General features: G+C 38.4%; 1 protein-coding gene and 1 long non-coding RNA gene across 2 annotated transcripts in view; both read right to left on the reverse strand.

Annotated features, from left to right (window-relative positions):
* Positions 1-21,744, reverse strand: part of LOC140236607 (uncharacterized) — a 135,524-nt gene that overhangs the window by 23,055 nt on the left and 90,725 nt on the right. Inside the window, 5 exon segments of the mRNA XM_072316530.1 lie at positions 2,750-2,786; positions 3,246-3,322; positions 3,646-3,730; positions 10,797-10,966; positions 19,940-20,001. Coding sequence (XP_072172631.1) covers positions 2,750-2,786; positions 3,246-3,322; positions 3,646-3,730; positions 10,797-10,966; positions 19,940-20,001 — 431 coding nt within the window.
* Positions 12,514-17,855, reverse strand: LOC140236874 (uncharacterized). Its single transcript, XR_011901803.1, has 4 exons — positions 17,785-17,855; positions 15,158-15,277; positions 14,582-14,702; positions 12,514-14,258 (listed from the first exon to the last, which is right to left on the reverse strand). It is a non-coding gene; the product is annotated as an uncharacterized lncRNA (long non-coding RNA).

Here is a 21,744-nt window from a genome sequence, read left to right on the forward strand (position 1 = left end):
ATAATGGTGACAAACTTTCTAGTCATGACCCATTGTATATTAGATTTTGGGTGCTTGCGTGCTTTCTTTTGTTTTGTTTAAGTCCGTGTCACACCATTACGCGGGCTTGTGGCGAGGAGGTAGTTTCCAGCACGTAGAAGATTTTCAGCAATTTTCATTCATGCCTTGTCATACCGTACGGGGGAACTTCTGCGGCTTGACTTGCGGAGAAACAAATTTACTCCTCGGAGCTCTCCGCACCTGACAGTATCTAGCGCGTAGTTGCCCGGAGGTGCTCACGCAAGTCCGATTTAACCGCAGCCAAGTTTTGAGCATGACCAAAACTTTTTCCGGGTGAGTCGCGGGAATGCCCGTAGAGGTCCACGCAGAACGCCAGTAGGAGACCCTTAGCGGCAGTACTTCCCAGGCAATTCCCACGCAGGTACTTCGCAGTCCCGTATGCAGCCAAGATAATGAACTTCTGTGAGATTTCAGCCATTCCATTAGAGGAATTCCTTCACTAAGTTGTCAGCCCCCACGCGACTGGTACAGAGGTCACACAGTATACTCGCAAGCATAACGCGTCCAGCAAGTAAGACACATGCGCTGACTCGCACAAATCCTTTTCCGCCCTCAGGAATGTCCGGTATGCTAGAAAATCCCTACACGTAACAAGCCCGAGTAGCTTGCCCGGAAAGGTGTGTCAGGGCCTAAACACGGTTGCGGGTAAAAAAATATGCGTGCGCACCTCCAGGCGACTACTTTTGAGATACATGCTAAGTACTGTCATGTGCGGATATCTACGGGGACCTCCGGGTAGTCAAAATTGTTCTTTGCAAGTCGCACGCAAGGCTGGTGTGACACGGCCTTTAGTATGTAGGCATGTAATCAGTCAGACCCAGGCGCAGAAAACTGCGCCTGTCGAAAAGCGCTGAATTCTGCTATCATGAATATTATAATGACAATACCCATCATGCAACGCGATGCTCGTAGTGTAAAAGGCATGGAGAAAATTTTGGTGATGAAGACACCAAATCGATATTAATTTTGTAGGAAAATTTGAACCCTGACACTTTTCTGATTTTTCATCTGTAGTAAGCCAAATGCCTAATCTTGCATAATAATCCTTTTCTAGGGAGAAAAAACCATGACATCTGGCGTAATTCTGGTCGGAATACATAATTAGGTCAATGTTTTTTGAATGACCAACGGTTTGCTTTCTTTTTTAGCCTCTCGCAACAGGCGTTGAATAGTGTATAACAGAAATGTTATCTTTAACAACTGGTAGGGAAACTCTTTCCCTTTCTCTCCCCCAGCACAGCATCTCTTTCCTCCTCTCTCTCTTCTGCCTGGTACTCTCCCTGGCAGGTTGGGATCTTATCGCTGTTCTGTAAACTTAGAGCAGCAGTTTAAAACAAGGAACGTTTTGTGAAAGTGCCAGCCTCATCTCTGTGGGGCATATACCTCCCTGACCATGGGCAAAGCACAGAGGCAGGGACTATGCGATGGGTATGAAAGGCTCATACACTGCAGTTTTAGATGAGATTCCAGAGAGACAGAGTTATACCAGAGAGCCCATAATTGTATATACCAGAGTTATCAGAGTTATTTGCAGATGATTCTGCGATTGAGGCAGAACCAGCAAGGTAATCACAATTAATCCTACCATTCTTACTAGCCTATTTCTTGATGTATCAATGAGCTAAATATGGTCAGTGTGTGAAGAGCTACATCTGTATTCTGTGCATGACGATGGCGTTTGTTTGTGAGAGCGGGTGGCTCTGTGATGTGCCTGATACATGCCGTATTTCGGTAGACATGGTGATACAATGTAGTATACAAACTATCGTGTTTGTTCTAAGGACGTTTAACACTTGTCACTGACTGTCTCGCATACAGGAGTGCACTGCACATCAGTGGAACAGGCTGGGAGGGTTGGGGAGGCATAGGGGGAAGGGAGAGAGATGTAGAAAAGCAGTAACAAGCGCCTGGTACACAGACGGTACCAATGGAACCGACTGTTCGCAGAAACTACGAGAAATGATTGTAGCGGGCACACTTGCTTGTCGCTCGGGCGGATAACCCCAAAAAAGCAGAAAACTGCGCCTGGTGGGAGGCGCAGTTTTCTGCGCCTGTGCCTGACTAATTACATCAATGTAAAGTGAATGATGATATGAAAATAAATGTACTGGAACTGTCCACGAATGTAAGACCTGTGCAGTTTCAGTATTTCACGTCGATTTTATCGCTCAATTTAATCAATCAATCAATCAAACTATCAATCAATAAATTAATCAATCGATAAATCAATCAATCAATCAATTATATTTATATTGTCATGAGTGTGTGGGTGTGTGTGTCTCTCTCTCTCTCTCTCCCTCTCTGTTCATGCATGTTCACACTCTAAAAAAATCCCGAGTCAGAACTGACCCGGAACTGCATGGGTCCGTTGGGGTATAATACACCGTTTCGGGTCAGAAATGACTTGGAATTTGGTCATGAAGACCCCGAATGGGGTCACCCTGACCCAATTCATGACTCTGAATGGGTCATATCTGACCCCATTCCTTGTCATTTCTGACCCGGAACGGTGTGTGACCCCAACGGATCCAGTTCCGGGTCAGTTCTGACTCGCGGATGCTTTAAGAGTGCGTGTTAGCACTCCAAAAGCACATATTTTATGTAGCAGGATCATTCGTTCAGTTTAACATAATTATTATGTATGCACTCCTGAAAGTCAATTAACAATTTTGTCAATAGGATAAATGACCTTGTGTTGCAATGTAGGCCTTCTTTTTCCGGTGTCCCTGCAAAGAAAACAAAGATACAATGAAAATAGTGATGTGATATCTGTAATTAAACCTTTGGTCTGAATTAGGCTGGATACTTTCACTGTTTAATCCAGACAACTCTTCGAGATATCGTTTTCACGCGTTATAAGAAGACTAGCATCATTGTAATGATAACCAACCATATTTTGAATAACATACAAAAATTTAAAAAGAAAACATACTTTTCTTCTCATCTTACTGGGCAATCAACAAGACATAACAAGACAAAATGCTGTATGATGCCTTTCCGGGTTTGGTCCTACAGGGACATGTCTGGCATCAGCTTAATCGCATATGTGAAGTACATCTGTGAGTAATGCCACAGGATTCAATATTTCATCTCTCAACGGCAAGATGAAAAATCCTTTTTTTTAATGCTTCCTGTGGGAGAAGTACATTTTTTTAAAGAGAGAAATTAAAAGTCGATATACTTACATCGAGGAACGTAGCGTTGATGTAATCTGCTCCTGATTGGTTCGACTCTGTCTTGAGTTTTACGCGGTGCTCATCGACTTTTAAAAAACAGAAAATTGAATCAAAAAGAAAAAAAAAGTTCAAAGTTGGCTTTGACGCAAATGTTCTCTTTCATGGGTAGACTTGTTAATACTTGTTGAAACAAGAAGGTGAGTTTGGTTGTCAGAGGACTACGTGTCATTGTTCTTTCAGTATTATCAAATTATTTAAATGAATGTTTAATTTGAAGTTGATTACAATGAGCGTCGTCGTTATGTTATTGTAGACAAAGTGGTCATAACAACACCATAGGCTTATATTCTCTTTATCATGTGTCAAATAAACATAATTCTATTGTACAGGCAAAATGAAATTGACTTACATGTGACTATGTTCTTGTAGCGATTCTTCTTTTTGTTCTGTGGAAGAAAGGCTGCGCATTCTTCGGGGATTTCGTTGTAGAGACCCTGACGTGCATGAACGACAACGACAACAAAGACACCAAACTAAACACCTCGACAACTACTGACAGATACAAACACTTTTTCAACATTTGAATGTGTTTTATCAATATGATCAATTTGAAACAGCTTTATGTTTTTATGTTAAGGAGTCCATTATAGTGTAGAAATTCCTATTCGAGGTTATTATAATTATGTAAGATTGTGTAAGATTAAGATTATGTTTATTGTCAAACTGTGTTATTTCATGTTTGAATTTCAGTGCATGTAATACACCTATGCAAATTAGTAATTAATGAATATACATACCACTATTAAGTGCACATTTTGTAGGCAAATGTAATGTTTTAACACTTTTTTATTGCGGATTCCGTCATAAACGATCCAAAGCAAACTTGAATGACAAGAAAAAGAAAAAAAAAAACTGAAACAAGCTCCACTAAGGTCAACATAGCATAATTAAGAATATTTGTGTGTGCGCTTCTATTGTTTGTATGATGTCCTTGCGGTGATGTATTTTGTTCATTTCTTATGTATTGGTTTGCTTTCGATGTAATTTATTTCATCTTTTTATGATGTAGAAGATTTATTTTGTATACACAAATGACATTAACTAAAATGAATCCAAAGAAAATATAGTTTGAAAACAGTATCTGTAATACAATATACATGTTTATCATATTCCATTCCCTATTGACTCTACACAGGTTAAACGATCAAGTAAAGCAAAGCAGGCATATTATGTTTTCGTGATTTGGAGACCTTTGTTGCAACAGAGCAATTGTAGTTTTTTTTGTGTGTGTTCTTTTTTTTATTCTGTTATAGGGCGGACGTCCACTTGGGAGCGGACAAGCCCCGGAAGGGTTGCGGAAGCAACTTTTGTCATTTCGGCATCCTGTCCGCGACAGACGCGGAATACTTTTGGGAATCGGCTTGTCCTGGGACATTCCTAGGACTGTCCGCGGAAGATACATTAGACTACAAAATTATGCTAAAAACAGAAATCCGAACGTTTTGACAGATTTTGGTGATCTGATTTCAAACTCGATTTTCTCGGCTCACCCGTCAGCGACTTTAGGATCCTTTTGTTGTAGCGTGTCACATATAATCTTTATTCTTTTTTTTTTTAGACCTGTGCTTTATCCATCGTGAAGTATATACATGTTTTGTCTGATACTTCTGCAGAGCATGCCAAAATGATCCTAGTCATTAAATTTGTTTTTCTTTCTCTCATTTTTACCCTTGTGCATCTCTAACTCTCTCTTATTTTGATCACTTTTGAACATTTTGCGATGATTAAAGTCCGAGAAGTTTTTTTTTTTTTCCATGCTTAGAGCTTACTAGCCTATTGTCAATGAAGTGTAAAAATGGGGAAATATTTTTAACCTACTTTTATTTCCTTTTTTTTGGAGGGGGGGGGGGTTCAGCTGGGCTGTCAAATTTGACAATCGAGTTTATTTGCAACTAAAACAAAAAGAGAAGATAAAATTATAGGTAATAACAACTACGAAAATCATTGAGGTAAAGAATATTTCTGAAATGATTTGTGATGCTTAATGTGTACTTAAATATATACACTCGGCAAAAAAAAAAAAGCAAACAAAAGAAAGACAGAAATTCAACACTATTTCGAGTTCATAATTTATTGCTTGTTCTCTCATTTCACTTGAATTTTGAATTGACAGAAAATTCTTCGTTTTCCTCCACTATACTTAGCTTTCATTGTTATTTTGGGCTTCAAAGATATAATAATAATGAGACCACAGATATATCTTTGCAATTGAATTCATGCTTTTTAGTGTGATGAATTTGTCTTTTGTTCTAATATGTTGTATCATTAGAAAGCATTTACGTATGAGTAACAACTAATTCATGTTTATATATAATACATTAACATTTAATAGCCAAAAATTATATACTTTTTTTTTCTGAGTGTACTTACACCTACTTTTGTGATTTTTCAGCTGGGCTGTCACAGGGGACAACCTAGTTTGTTTGCAAATAGAATACGAAAACAACATAAAGGAAAATGTACTATAGTAAGTAATAGGAACCAGGAAAGTCACTCAGATGAAAAATTATTTCTGAAAAGATCAAATCAACATAAACTTACTAGGAAGTTAGGAGGCTGATTTCACTTCTTTCTGGTTGCTTTTGGCACAGTCTCTACTACCTTCTTCTTTGCCTTCTGGGAGCGGAAATTCCTCAGATTTACCTGTTCTTAATCACTAGACGAAAGGTGTGCCTGTGATGGGGATATTTGCATGGGGGCCTCGCCTCCCTTCTTACTCATTTTGCGTTTCATTGGCATGACGCTCACGGAAAGTGTCGACATTTTCGTGTCTGGATCACAAAATTTCCGCATCGGTTCAGGACACTTGCATTTATAGATCCGCATCGGTTCCGCACTGTCCTTAAACATTCCTGGTGTCTTCCGCTTTCATTCGCGAAGCTTCCCCACTCCCTGGGATTCTTTCCGGAGCGTGTGCGGAAGGAGCGGAAGGGTTCCGGGCAGGCGGGACATCCTCAGGATATCGTCAGGACAAGTCGCAGAAGGTGTCAGGAAGTTCATTTCCGCGTCCAAATTTTGGTCTCGATCAAAATTTGAACGCGGAAATTTTTTCTCTCTCCCGAAGGCCCGGACACGTTTAGGACAGTGAGCGGACACGTTCAGGAACGTGCGGACAGGTTGATCTTAAAAGACCAGGCGTCCACTAGGGCGCGGACAAGACCCGGACAAGACCCGGAATGCAAATTTGGTATTCCGCACTCCTTCGGCAACCTGTCCGCACGTTCCTGAACGTGTCCCCTCACCGTCCTGAACATGTCCGGGCGTTTCCGCACCTTCGGGAGAGAGAAAAATTTCCGCGTCCAAATTTTGATCGGGACCAAAATTTGGACGCGGAAATGAACTTCCTAACACCTTCGGCAACTTGTCCTGACGATGTCCTGAGGATGTCCCGCTTGTCCGGAACCATTCCGCTCCTTCCGCACACGCTCCGGAAAGAATCCCGCGGTGTGGGGAAGCTTCGCGAATGAAGGCGGAAGACACCAGGAATGTTTTAGGACAACGCGGAGCCGATGCGGATCTATATATGCAAGTGTCCGGAACCGATGCGGAAATTTTGTAATCCAGACACGAAAGTGTCGACACTTTCGCGTCATGCCAATGAAACGCATAAAGAGCAAGAAGGGAGGCGAGGCCCCCATGCAAATATCCCCATCACAGGCACACCTTTCGTCTAGTGATGAAGAACAAGTAAATCTAAGGTGTTCCCGGTCCCAGAAGGCAAAGAAGAAGGTAGTAGAGACTGTGCCAATAGCAACCAGAAAGAAGTGAAATCAGCCCCCTAACCCCCTAGTAAGTTTATGTTGATTTGATCTTTTCAGAAATTATCTTTCATCTGAGTGACTTTCATGGTTCCCATTACTTACTATGGTACATTTTCCTTTATGTTATTTTCTTATTTTATTTCCAAACAAACTAGGTTGTCCCATGTGACAGCCCAGCTGAAAAAATCACAAAAGTAGGTGGAAATACACTCAGAAAAAAAAAGCATAAAATTTTTGGCTAAATGTTAATGTATTATATAAACATGAACAAGTTGTTATTCATACGTAAATGCTCTCTAATGATACAATATATTAAAACAAAAGACAAATTCATCACAATAAAAAGCATGAATTCAATTACAAAAATATACCTTTGGTCTCATTACAATGTAATATCTTTGAAGCCCAAAATAACAATAAAAACTAAAGATAATGGAGGAAAATGAAGAATTTTCTGTCAAATCAAAATTCAAGTGAAATGAGAGAAAAGCAATAAATTATGAACTCGAAAAAGTGTTTAATTTCTTTCTTTCTTTGTTTTTTTTTTTTTTGCTGAGTGTATATTAAGTACACTCTAAGCATCACAAATCATTTCAGAAATATTCTTTACCCTAATGATTTTTGTAGTTGTTATTACCTAATAATTTTATCTTCTTTTTTTGTTGTAGTTGCAAATAAACTCGATTGTCCAATTTGACAGCACAGCCGAACCCCTTCCCCCCTAAAAAAGGTAAATTAAAGTAGGTTAAAAATATTTCCCCATTTTTACACTTCATTGACAATAGGCTAGTAAGCTCTCAGCATGAAAAAAAAAAAAAAAAAAAAAACTTCTCGGACTTGAATCATATGCAAAATGTTCACAAGTGATGAAAATAAGAGAGAGTTAGAGATGCACAAGGGTAAAAATGAGAGAAAGAAAAACAAATTCAATGATTAGGATCGTTTTGGCATGCTCTGCAGAAGTATCAGACAAAACATGTATATACTTCACGATGGATAAAGCACAGGTCTAAAAAAAGGGTATGTATATATATTATATTTATATGCATAGGCCTATATATATATATATATATATTTATATGTGTAGGCCTATATCTATATATATATATATATATATATTTATATGTGTAGGCCTATATATATATATATATACATATATATATGGTTCAAAAAGTTTGCGAATATCATCCATGTGAGTGTAGGCAGAGAAAAGATTGTTCTCACAGATGAGACATATTAAAAAAAAAAAAGAAATGAGTCGTCAGCCGACATGCAGACTATCCTATTCTTCGACTTTAGGTGGTCACATTTGTAAAATAATATTTACCAATAATATCAATATAATATCAGCAGCTACTGCGGAAGCACAACAAGGAGCATCAATGACGGCCAGCAGTCAGATGAGGAAAAGTCAAAGTCAGCGCCAAATTTATACCTTTCCATTTTCCTGGTATTGTCCGCAGTTTGTCCGCATGCCTAACTTATGTTGTCTGGAAGGCATCCTGATTGTCCGCGTTCATTCCTGGTGTAATCCTAGATGTTTCCGCGCTGCCCGGCTACGATTAGCATATTCCGAGGTATTTCGCGCTCTTCCGGAGTGATTCCTAGGAATGTCCGCAGTCAGTCCGCGGACAGTCCTAGGAATGTCCCAGGACAAGCCGATTCACAAAGTTATTCCGCGTCTGTCGCGGACAGGATGCCGAAATGATAAAATTTGCTTCCGCAACCCTTCCGGGGCTTGTCCGCGCCCAAGTGGACGTCCGCCCTAAGGGGCATGGGTTATGCTTGCAAGGATTTTAAGCATGGCGTACAACAGGTGTTCGTCACGAGTTCAACACCCATGAATTACACAGCCCATGAGTCCGACACTATACAGGGTGGCCCAAAAAGAACGGAACACCTAAGATTTTTAATTTTAGCAATATTGTTCCTTGTACCTTGTAGTTGTACCTTGTACCTTGTAGCTGTACCTTGTACCTTGTAGTTGTTATCCCCGAAGACCTCCGCTAGGAAGGGTAACTCAGGGCTGACGAGAGTGGTAGCACAAGTTTCTTTTATTTTATGAGAGCTTTGACTTTTTTAGTTTGGTTTTGAAGACTTCTGTGCTCTTGGATAATATTATTTCTTTTGGGAGGTTGTTCCACAGGGAAATTACATCTGGGAAGAATGAGTGTGCTAGCTGGCTTGTGGAGATGAAGGTCGATACGGGGTCATACTGCTTGTCGTGTGTCTGCCGTAGCCTGGTTACTTTCTTTGAGGCGTATTTGTGGAGATCTAGGTCAAGTTCACCATGGATGAGCTTGTAAAAGCTGATGAGGCGTAGATGTTGTCTTCTGTCCTCCAGGGGGATCCAGCCGAGTGTGGTCATCATGTTAGTGACACTAGACTCTCTTGAGTAGGTTCCGGTTATGAAACGGGCTGCACGCCTCTGTACCATTTCAAGTGATTTGGTGTTCTTGGCGGTGCCGGGGTGCCATGCTATGGATGCGTACTCAAGATGGGGTCTTACTAAGGTGTGATAAAGTCGTTCTTTAACTGCTTTGGAGCAGTTATGGAAATTCCTTCTTATGAAGTTTAAAGCCCTTGTACCCTTATTGATATAATATGTCATTATTTTGTAAACTATTGGAAAGGCCATTCTTTTTCCAAAAGAATGACACCAAGTTCTTTAATTTGGGTTAATGCATCATGGTTTTAGGACCATTTTTGTCAACCCTTGCAATTTTCAAAGTGTGATCATTTTGCACTCTCAGAGACACCGGAATCAGCGAGAATTCGGCTTGCCATAGAAGCAGTAACGTTCACAATGTGTGGAATGTGGCTTTCATTGTCCGTTACCATTGTGAATGAGACGACCCGACGACAATAACACTGTCCGCCCCACATTCCGCACATTGCGAACGCTGCTGGTTCTACGGTAAGCCGAATTCTCATTGGTTTCTGTATCTCTGAGAGTGCAAAATGATCACATTTTGAAAATTGCAAGGGTTGACAAAAATGGGCCTAAAATCGCAACGCATATACTGAAATTAAAGAGCTTGGTGTCATTCTATTGGAAAAAGAATTGCCTTTCTAAAAGTATGCAACATGATGACATATTTGCAACGATATTACTGAAATTAAAGATCTTAGGCGTTCCGTTCTTTTTGGGCCACCCTGTATAGGCAAAAGGACCAAGAGTCCGACACTGTCACACTGTGATGTAATGTCTGTCTCGTGGTTTTGTTTGCCTAGTGTCGGACTCAAGGAGCTTATTTGCCGGTGTCGGACTCGTGGGCTCTTTGACTCATTGGTGTCGGTCTCGTAGAATGACATCCGTTCAACAACGGGGGAGTTGTAAACCAATAACATCGCAGTTTTATCTAATGTGAAAAAGTTTATAATTGTCAGTTTTTGTTATCATAATCATAGCATGAGGAGACTATCGTCCGATATACATGTACTATTCCACAAGCACTGTACCTCGATAGATTATCCCAATACATGACAATAACAGAAATCATGACATTTTTATTTTCAAACACGATCATACATGATTGTGCCCGAATAGCTCAGTTTAAAAGTGTTTTCCCCTTCTAAACACTATAATGGAAAAACAAAAATCAACATGCGTTAAGAAAGGGATTAAAACAGCAGGAATTAAACGGAAAACATGTCAGTTAAACAAATCGCCATATAAAGACAGTCTGAAAAGTGAATAATGATCGAATGAGCATACAAGGGTTCTTTTGTCTCCTACCTTAAACTCTTCCTTGAGACCGGCCGCTGAAAGTTGCTTCTCTTTTACGTATTTCGCCAAGTCACTCAAAAGAATGGGCCGATAAATGACGGAGGGGATCTTCGCTGGCTGCTCGTCAGGTACTTCGTATGGGGATTCCTCAATATTTGCGTAATTCTTAAGACTGTACGCTAGAAATAGCGGAAAAGTTTTGTTACATATATATATATATATATATATAGTTGAGACAATGTATATATATATATATATATATATATCGACGGGTTTACCACGAACTGTCCTATCTCAAATAATGACGTTTTGAGAAAATCGCTTCTAAACATTGTATCTCTCTTTATGCCTTATTTTTCCAGAAATGGCTTATTGCTTATCTATAAAACGCAGGCCATAAGAGAGAAGAGTACCTAGGGGTAGTTTGTGCCAAAGAACATGTCACAGTGCCGACAAAGTTTCTAGCAAGAAACTTGTAAACTTACATGTTAGTTTACGGTTTCGTAGAAAAGCAGTATTGAGCCGTATTTATGCGAAGATTCTTTGCACGATCTGTCCTATCGTGCGCGCACTGCAGTAGCGAGTCTTCGAACTTTACCACGATGTGACCTATGTCGAAATCACCGGAGAATCGAGTGTCGATGCTTTACCACGAACTGTTCCATGTTCACGGACCGTATAATATGCATGGGGCGGAACCAGAGATGCATTTTTTATTTGTAATCTTGATGCCCCACTTGACCATTATAACTTAGGATATGGACTCGCACTTTTTAAATACAAATATAATCAAATAGGCCAATATACCAACCAGGTTCTCACGGTTTGTGATAGGCCTCTATTGGAGGGAAAATTCGTAGTTAGCAATGATTTTTCATCTACGTTAACTACACTGTTCATGCCGATTGTTTCTTTCACCGTATTAAAGGAATCTTGAAGGAAGGGGTGGGAGGCTTCTCAACTTGTCCTTTCAAACATATTTTATAATAAATGTCCTTATCGAGTAGTAGTCAACTAAGCAATGCTTGTAGCATTTTCTGTAATAAATTTCACTGAATACCAACCTTCAGAAATTTAACGACCCTTAACCAAAAACTTGGATAATCATAAATAAACACACATGCGGGCACAACCGCACACACACTTAATTTCACACATACACACACACACACACCCCTCACACGCTTAGTCACACACACACACACACATATGAAGAATTTTTTTGCAAAAAAAAATAAGTCCATTTTTGCCAAATGGAAATATTTGCGATTAAAGGTCAAGAAAAATAAAGAAAATAATAACAAAATTTTTGCTTCTTTTGACCATAACTTCAAAAATGTACCTTTATTTGTAGTGACCAATGTATCATTTTAAAGGTATCATTTTGTACTTTATGACAGAGATCGTACTTCAAAATCTTCAAAAATGGACTTATTGGTTTTTGCAAACTCTTCATATATTGTGTATATATATATATATATATATATATTATATACATATACATACACACACAAACAAAAATAAACACACATACACAATAACATCTAGATAGCAAACATGCATACAACCAACGCACATACAGACACAACGCACAAAGTGCATAAAGTGCACGACGAAAAATATTAAATGGGAAAGAAAAATCCCCCTAACCAAAATACGCATACAAACATCTTTAATCTTGCATAGAGAGATGTACAGAGAGACAGAGAATGACACATAATTTGAAGCACAACTTTTTTTTATTTGTTTACTGACTCACACATTTTATTGTAATTAGTCAATAACGTCATCAAACAAAATAATTACCATGCATTAAACGTGAAATGAGAAAATAATTGCAGATTATGAAATGGGAAACTTTTACAACAGAATTCACATCTAACGAACTGCATGTTCTTTAAAACAATGACTGTATTTCGATTCCTGTTTAAGTTGCATTGTCGTAGAGAATCACATAACATGGCATGAACAGATAGTGTAAAAGCATTGACAAAAGAGGATGTTATGAAATTGTTGCACTTCAAGACTGTCATTATTTTTTTATCAAGAAACAGGTTTATCATTATCGAAATTCGACAGTATATTCAATTTCCCCCTTTTAATGTGATCCCATTGAAATACTAGTTAAACATTAGTGAACAGAAGTTGCGGTTACGCTGTCAGCAAACCATTGAAACCATGAGGTCCTGCAATGCAATGAAATGAAATAACTGCATGCAGTGCATGTTCTGGTGATAACACATTTACATTTCCAGCTTAAGATAAAAACTACAAATCCTCACCGAAGGGATCATAATTCAGCAGTCAATAATGGTGTACAAGTCAGACATGTTGATCTCCTAGGCTGTAATATTTAGGCTTTCAAAATACATGTATGAAAAACACTTTGCAACTGCGCTTACTGAAGCATCGTTAGAAATCACTAATGTGCAAAGCTTTATTTTTCTCTGAAATGAAAAACGATATTGCATGGTTTACTCTAAGTGTGAATGCATGATAAACAAGGCCATATTACACTGTACCATTGGCCTTAAAAATTCATGTATCAACCTGAAGCATATGGTTTACACAGTAGCTGCAAAATTGCTGAACAATAACAAGCTCCTAAATTCTTCATGTCGCAAATACGTTGCTTTTCTTAAGGTATTGAGGAATAAGCTTTTGCACGCTTTTAGCTTACTGCCCGCTAGAGGAAGAAGATAATGAATAGCGCGTTTCTTCCTTAGTGCCATGTCATTTACTTTTGTTTCCGTGTGATTAGCGATCCATTGCCTTTCCTTCCCAAGTCCTCGAGGTCGAGGTACGTCTTCCGGATTTCTTCAGTTTGCTGTGCTGAATTTATGACAGCCATGATTGACACGTCGACATGAGGTGGATAAACAGATTTATCGGAATGAACTTTCTCGTACGGATTAGCCTGTTTGTCTTTTCAATGTGGTGCAACATTTTTTTTTTTCCTCTTGACAACTTTATACCGAGTTCCTGGGCGTATTCTATTTACATACAAGCGGCTACCCCTTCCATCCTCTGGATACCTTCTGCATCAAAATCTTCGGGATGAATCGAACTTCGTGCAGAAATCTGGTAGGCCTACGGTCTACGCTACGTAGCTGCTCCTACTGTTATCAAAGATCAGTCATGGACGGCTTTACACTTCACCGCAGATCAATTCCAAGGAATGCAGGTGGTTTTCAGTTTATAATAAGACTAGACTAGGTCTGAGGACAATAATCTTCAAATATTTGGAAAGAAAATCCATGAATTCGTCTCCCCCTCCTGTTTCGGCCCTCCTTTCCAGTCCCCACTCCAGCACCCTGCAGTCCGTGGCTAGACTAGCTAGTCGTCGAGAGTGTCACTGTGTCGCCTCTGCCCCGATTCCGTAGTTCTTTGAAGTGCAGCTAAAGTGATGTCATCCTCTAGATCCAACATTTCTGCCATCTCCATTGTTGTTTGTTGAACTTGATTTTTGATCTGTATTTGAAAACGAAGAACGATCCCAGTGCTAATATGAATACTCTAAATCAATGCATCAACAGATTTTTAACATCATCATCATTGATCCATTCATTTCAGGTTCTTTCCTTCAACCTAACTCTTTGTCATAAAGGGGAATTTACTTTATTCATGTAAGCCATTTTCTACAGCGCCCCTATTTCTCCTACTTTTTCCTTTCTCTTGTTCCACAACTATAGTTTTCTTATACATGTACACGTTATTTATTCTCTACTTTAAAAAGAAATAAAATGTACAATTGTGTTGTGTCAAGTTATACGTAAGTGAAAAATATGAAATACCTGCTGTTTTTTGTTCTCTGCCCCGATTCTGTAGTTCTTTGAAGTGCAGCTAAAGGGATGTCATCCTCTGGATCCAACATTTCTGCCATCTCCAATGCTGAACTTGATTTTTGGTCTTCATCTGAAAACGAACAGTTTTTCAAGGTTAATGCCAATACTCACATTGTGACGATTTTGAACATCAACATCATCGACCCATTCATTCAATGATCTGTCCTTCAATTCAATTTTTTTCTCATACTCAATGAACTTGATTTGTTGCTGTTCATCTGAAAATGAAGAACCTTCCAGAGTCAATATCAATACTCACAATTAATGTAGTGACAGATTTTGAACATCACCGCCATTGAAACATTCATATAATGTTATTTCCTTCAACCTAACTCTCTGTTATAATTGAATTTACATCATTCAAGTAAGTCCATTATCTACACTGCCCCTATTTCTCCTAACTTCTTTTTTCTCTTGTTTCCCTTACATAGTTTTCTCATACGCGTTATTTATTCTCTACTTTAAAAACAAATAACGTGTAAATTGTGTTGTGTCAAGTTATAAATAGGTGAAAATACACAATACCTGCTTTTTTGTCATCTGCCCCCGATTTCGTAGTTCTTTGAAGTGCAGCTAAAGGGATGTCATCCTCTGGGTCCAGCATTTCTGCCATCTCCAGTGATGAACTTGATTTTTGGTCGTCATCTGAAAACAAACAGCTTTTCAAGGTTAATGCCAATACTCACATTGTGACGATTTTGAACATCAACATCATTGACCCATTCATTTAATGATCTGTCCTTCAAGTCATTTTTTTCTAATACTTATATTCATATGATTGAAAATTCATATCAACTCAAATACTTGCATTTTTAATTTTATAATTTTGTCATGTATATCAGCAAATCCTAAGGGATAAATTCTCAAGAAATAAAAGTTCGCAGATTCTGTATTAAAGCCGACGTTTCACCAGCGGTTATTCGACTTCTATGTATGTATTAAATGCTAATCCACCAAACACGTACACAAAAGACAAGAAAATCAGAAATAAAGGAACGTGAAAAAAAATTGAAGGAAAGGTACATGCCAAATTTTGCAAGCATTGCTATTAATAGATTCCTTAATTTTCCACTTACCACAATTATTATTCATCTTACTATAATTACCACGATTTTGTTTTACATAGTAGAGGCTGATTCATGCAACGGTGCATTATACAGTATTCCGCCGCCCCCCCCCCCCCCCCAAAAAAAAAGAGAGAAAAAAAAAAGTAAAAAAAGATCGGATTTCGCACTGATAACCCCCAATATGATTAAACCATCTACATGCTACTTCAGGTTTTACAGTACCGTGGGATAACATTTTGACTCTATTTTGCAGAAAACCCCATTTAATTTTTAAGTAGAAAAGAGACCCATCTATCTAGTTGTACATATGATCTGCCAGACTAGTGATAGAGATCTAGTAGAGGTAGAGCTACATAACAAAGCCTTGTCAGACATCAGTCAGATAATTCAATAGACTCTGACGTTTGACACTACGCCTAGATAGGGTCTATTCTAGAATCATTATATCAGCAGTAACTGTTAGACTTGAGTTCCAACTTTTATGTCTAACTCGGTTAAGTGACGTTGTCTGGAGCAGTCCAGTCGTCCTACGAGTACGGGGAAATCGAAACAGAAACAGATTGATATCTATGTTAGGCATAATCGATCTAGGCCAAGGGCTAGGCCAAATCCAGATAAGGTTCTAACAAAAACGAATGAGATTAAACTTTAATTTGAAGCACCTCCTTTTGCAGCGCCAGTAGGGCCTAGTCTTGATAGACACTGAGTCTAGATGAAGAGAGATCTAGACCAGAGTTTGGTCAAGTTGACTTTTATAGGCTCGAGTCTAACATTAACGTTAGTTCATGTAGATCCCACTTAGCAGCTAGGCCCTAACGTTAGACTGTACAGTTGTATTCAATTTTGATGTGTAACGTTGAATACACATAGATATACTACAATCTGGATTTTTTTTTTAAATACCTAGGCCTACTATAATAGGGAAGTACCGGTACGAAGGTAGAACATTAGGCCTAACGTTTGTAGTAGAATGTCTATCTACGCTCTAACTGTTAGTTTTTAGAATAACGCTAAGATAATTGGTCTATATTACTAGTTCTAGACTCTAACAGGTCAGATCCTGTGTCCCTATTTATAACGTTACAGCACTAGCGTATTAAAGCAAGGTTTAATAGTGATATACAGGGCTGCCACGTACCTCTCACTCATTGAGAGTGAGATTCACTCTGACTCATTTTGGTCCTTTCTCACTTCTAAAACATTATTTCATTTGCATGCATTTGTTATTGATCTCACTCATTTTGACTCCTAAATTACAGCATTGGCCTGGAGTCTCACTCTCAACTAGTTTCCAATGTTTGCAGCCCTGGATATAGGTTGAGTTCTACTAGAAACACTACACTAACGTTAGTAATGGTTAGGCCTAGATCTAAAAGGCTTGGCCTATCTAACTGGACGTTAGCTAGATTCTACACACAAGTTAACAACTGAGTTAGGGTCCAACTGAGATCTTCAAGTTCTAACGTTAACATTTTTAGGCCTAACGGTAGTAACATTGTTACTCCCGTAACGTTAGAAGTAATAGAACTGGGACCAGTTAATTTAATGTTAGTGTCAGTAGCCTACCTCTATTATTACGGTTTACTGCTCGTTAGTACTGTAGGGTGTAGAAACTAGAACTAGTTAGACTGTCTATATGAATAGTGTTAACTTACCATAGTATTACCCTATTGTAACACTAACAGCTAGTATTAACGTCGTAACGTTCGAACTAACCTTGAGTAACAATGTTAAACTAATCAGATAATATGGGCTCTTTTTACAATTCTGACATATTAAGAACAATTAACTCGGATTTTTTTTTTTTTCTGACGTTAGGCCTAACCAAGTTAGATGATATCAATCACCCCAAACCATCATCGACAACGTTAACGTTACAGCGACTAACGGTCTGGCTTAGAAGTTAAGGCACACTACACTACAGTGACACTGTATTACTGTAACGTTAGTCTTGACGCACTAACTCACAACATTTTACTGTTTGTTATTTTATAAGCTTTTCATGAATTCATGAATTATCTTCACAAATATCTAACGATTCTTGTCCTTATACCCAGAGTAGTCTTATAAAAAACAGAAATTCACCTGTAATCCTTGGAATTGATTTCCGGTGAGAGGAAAGCCGTCCATGACTGATCTTTGATGACAGTACAACTACACGACACCAGCAAGGAGCGCGTAGTTATCCCCAAATACAGCACGTAGCAGCAGGCCTGTCAGATTTCTGCACGCACACGCACGAAAGCCCGAATTTGTACACTGCCTGCACGTAAGTTCTTGCGCACGGGCCGGCGGCCGGGGACGTCCGCGGCGCCGGGTGCAATTCGCAACCGCGTCAAGTTTTACCACAAAGTGACCTATCTGACATAGAACGATTCGTGGTAAAGGGTTTGTTACATTTCTCATCAGAGGGTTTGAGATAGACCACCCTATATTTGTAAGAAATGCGTTTTTTGCTTAGAAACTTTAACACGACAAAGAGGAGAGTCTATATGTAACAATTATGCAAAAAACTCAAATTCCCCCAAAATTGAGATAGGACAGTTCGTGGTAAACCCGACGATATATATATATATATATATAATATATATATTATATATAGATATATATCTATGTATGTATATGCAGGTGTATAACCCTGCATCACAAAACCAACAGAAAGTCGTCAGATATGGATCTTTTCTTTTATTAAGGGCAGATTCTGAAAGAGCAGACTCTAAGCTTTAAAATGATGTATAAATCAATTCAAATGGGCATCACTAACCTATCTTAATACTGAAAAGAAAGCACACACTTTGGGAAAGTATGAACTGAGAAAAAGAGGCACTGAAGTACAAGGTCTTTTCAAGCGCTTAATCTTTACCAAGCTGTGCTAGCTGTGTGATGAAAGGGACAAAACACAGGATGTAAACCACTTTTAAAGAAACAGCAATGAAGGGATTATCAGATTTAGCTGAAATTGAGCATGCTCTATCAACACATTCTGTCCATGATAAATGCCAACTTTCAAAACAATAGCAGTATCTTTCAAGAAGTTATTAGACTTGAAAATGAAGATTGTGCAAAGGATTTCAAGAAAGGAAAAGCCAGTAGGGGCCTCGAAGACTATACCTGGGGGCATTTCATGAAGCATTTTGTCCAACAACTTTGTCGGACGAATTTGCTTCCAGCCAATCAGATGCAAGGATTTTGGTAGCTTGTAACAGTTTGGCAAAATAAATACTTGACAAAACGCTACATGAAATGCCCCCTGATCATTCTCATCCCCCCCCCAAAAAAAGTGTTGCTGAAAAACTGCTGAAAACACAATTGCCTACTCATGTTATGATCCTAAACTGAAGAATAACGCTGAAGGAGGATAGCTGTTTCAGAAAATATGAAAAACTCAAGATTGACTGGGTTGACCTTGACTCTTTTTTTTTTAGTCCTCACGTAAAATCAAGGAGTGCAACTTTTTATTGGTTTTTTGATGCACGGTCACACACACACACACACACACACATATATATATATATATATATATATATATATATATATATATATATATATATATTTATATTATCGAACCCTGACGATGGACATTATTACCCTCAAGGATGTCAAGCTTTTGACCCTTTTACAGGCCTTCGTCATTGCAGTTGTATAACCGTTGCTTTTGTGTATTTATTATTGCATGTCAATGCATGTCACATTGCTGTTCGAGTGTAGTGACTGTCACCCCATGTCATGTTGCTGTTTCTTTTTTCTTTTTCTTTTAGCTTTCTTTTGCTTTTGCCTTGCCATTGCCGTGTTCTGTTGAAGTGTTTGGACACTGGTTGCTTTTTGCTATGTTCACGTCCCAAGCCCTGACGAAGACCTGTAAAGGGTCGAAAGATTGGCATCACAATGGCATATACAATGCAGCACACGTCACGTACGTGACCAAACCAACTAATACATAATATTTTAATGATTTACTGCTAAACACCTTTTAAAGAAGTTTACAAGTAAGAGTTGAATTATTCCCAACATCGACAGGCAAAAGCGATATGCATGTCTTGAATATCATCCCACCTTGCCTACGATCATGCGTAACATATTCATGTGGCGGTTTACATTATGTTATTGGTCTCTGTAAAAAAAAAAGAAACTAGATTAAAGAGATGACTACAATATACATTCTGTTGCAGAAATATAATTCGCTACGTAGCATGTTCACGTTCAAGTAAAGGAGCACATACCAATCTTCCTTATCACTTACAATTGTCAGCTACAGGCATAGGGTTAGTCATGCCCGGTTTCGGTGTAGGTGCTGGAGGGGACCTGTAAAAGCAGAAACACATGAACAATCAAAATTGAATGAATCAGTCTATTATCAAAAGAAACCTTTTACCTTTAATATATACTCCAATGATGCTTCAAATCGAATGGATACAATCTCTCCATTTATTTTGTATCTACAAGAATGACTGCGTTTGCAGAAAACACAGACAAGAACACGTGCTTCATGTATAAGCCCCAAGGATATCACTGTCCAAGGAGAAAACTGTCAGTCATCGCCAGCACATATGTCTTAGTTTTGAGATGCATGTTCTGAAGGAGCGATGTTACTTTATGAAGCATTAGGCCCTATTCGAAATTCGGCAAGCGTTAACGTTAACGTCAGACAGGGAATGAGGGAACTTGTTCTTATGCGACGGCACAATATGGATAATAATATACAATGTAGGATAATATAGGGTCGAATAAACTGATGATTTAGAAGCTTTTTGACTGATGATAGAATAACGTCAATTGACTCTTTTTTCACAAAATCGATGTACACTACAGTGCACTCCCGTTATAACGAAATGCCGCGGGACCGGCAGTTTTCTTTCGTTATAACGAAATTTCGTTGTAACCGAACTAATACAATATATAACGAAAACAAGGAAACCACGTATATATATTATCATATTCTGTTTGCTGAATACTCATCATACACTGGAAAGCTATGTGAAATGTGATGGGATAACTGTATTACAATAATAAACGCAAGTTCCCCTCAGAAAATGTACGTGACACATGGAGCGAACACACAGTGGTGTGAAGCGTTCACCCATGCAGAGACGCTATAAATGCTTGTTCCGCTACGTATCTTCGAAAGCAATAATCGCATTTCGTTATAACAGAGCACATTTCTTTTGTTTTTCTTTGTCTCTGGCGCTCGGAAAAGACTTCGTTATAACGGAAATTTCGCTATAACCGTGTTCGGTATAAGCGAATTTTGTACCATAGACTTTAATGGTGATAATTTTGGGACCAGAAGATTTTCTTCGTCATAACGAAATTTCGTTATAACCGTGTTCGTTGTAACGGGAGTGCACTGTATTAAAAGAATAACATCATTCTCTGTTTCTTAAGGCGACCTTTGTGTTGAGAAGGATATTATGATTTGCCACAGTATTACTTTACCAAAGAAACAGATATCAGCGCTGAGATAAAATATGCTGCCAATATATTGTATGAATGATCTATTGAAAATCAAAAGTCATTATATCTTCAGTTCCACCTGTCCGGTGATTTATGACACATGAGAGTACGACAGTTTGATATGACCAAAGCTACTGCAGACTTCACTAGAACTCAAGTTTTTCCTCAGACTGGCTCTGTTGCAATTTCTGCAGCAGGTTTTTGGATAGAAAGCTAAGACTCCTGAAAGTAGCCAAGCACTTATTACTTTAATGGGTCTGACTGGCTCTGTTGCAATTTCTGCAGAGGTTTTTGGATATAACAAGAAAGCTAAGACTCCTGAAAGTGGCCACTTATTACCTGAATGGGAAATTCAACGTTTGATGTCTTTACTGGTTTTTATTTTGTTTTGTCTTGTTTTGTTTTGTTTTGTTTTTTTGTTTTGTTTTTTGCGGGAGAGGGTCAAGGGTCATATTAGTTCAAGTAGAATTCTAGAATGATAATAATTATAACAATAATTGTAATAACAATAACAATAATAATTATAATAACAATGATAACAATAATAATAATAATAATAATAATAATAATAATAATAATAATAATAATAATAAT

Source organism: Diadema setosum, chromosome 13 (assembly GCF_964275005.1).
Source record: "Diadema setosum chromosome 13, eeDiaSeto1, whole genome shotgun sequence".
Classification (NCBI taxonomy): Eukaryota; Metazoa; Echinodermata; class Echinoidea; order Diadematoida; family Diadematidae; genus Diadema; species Diadema setosum.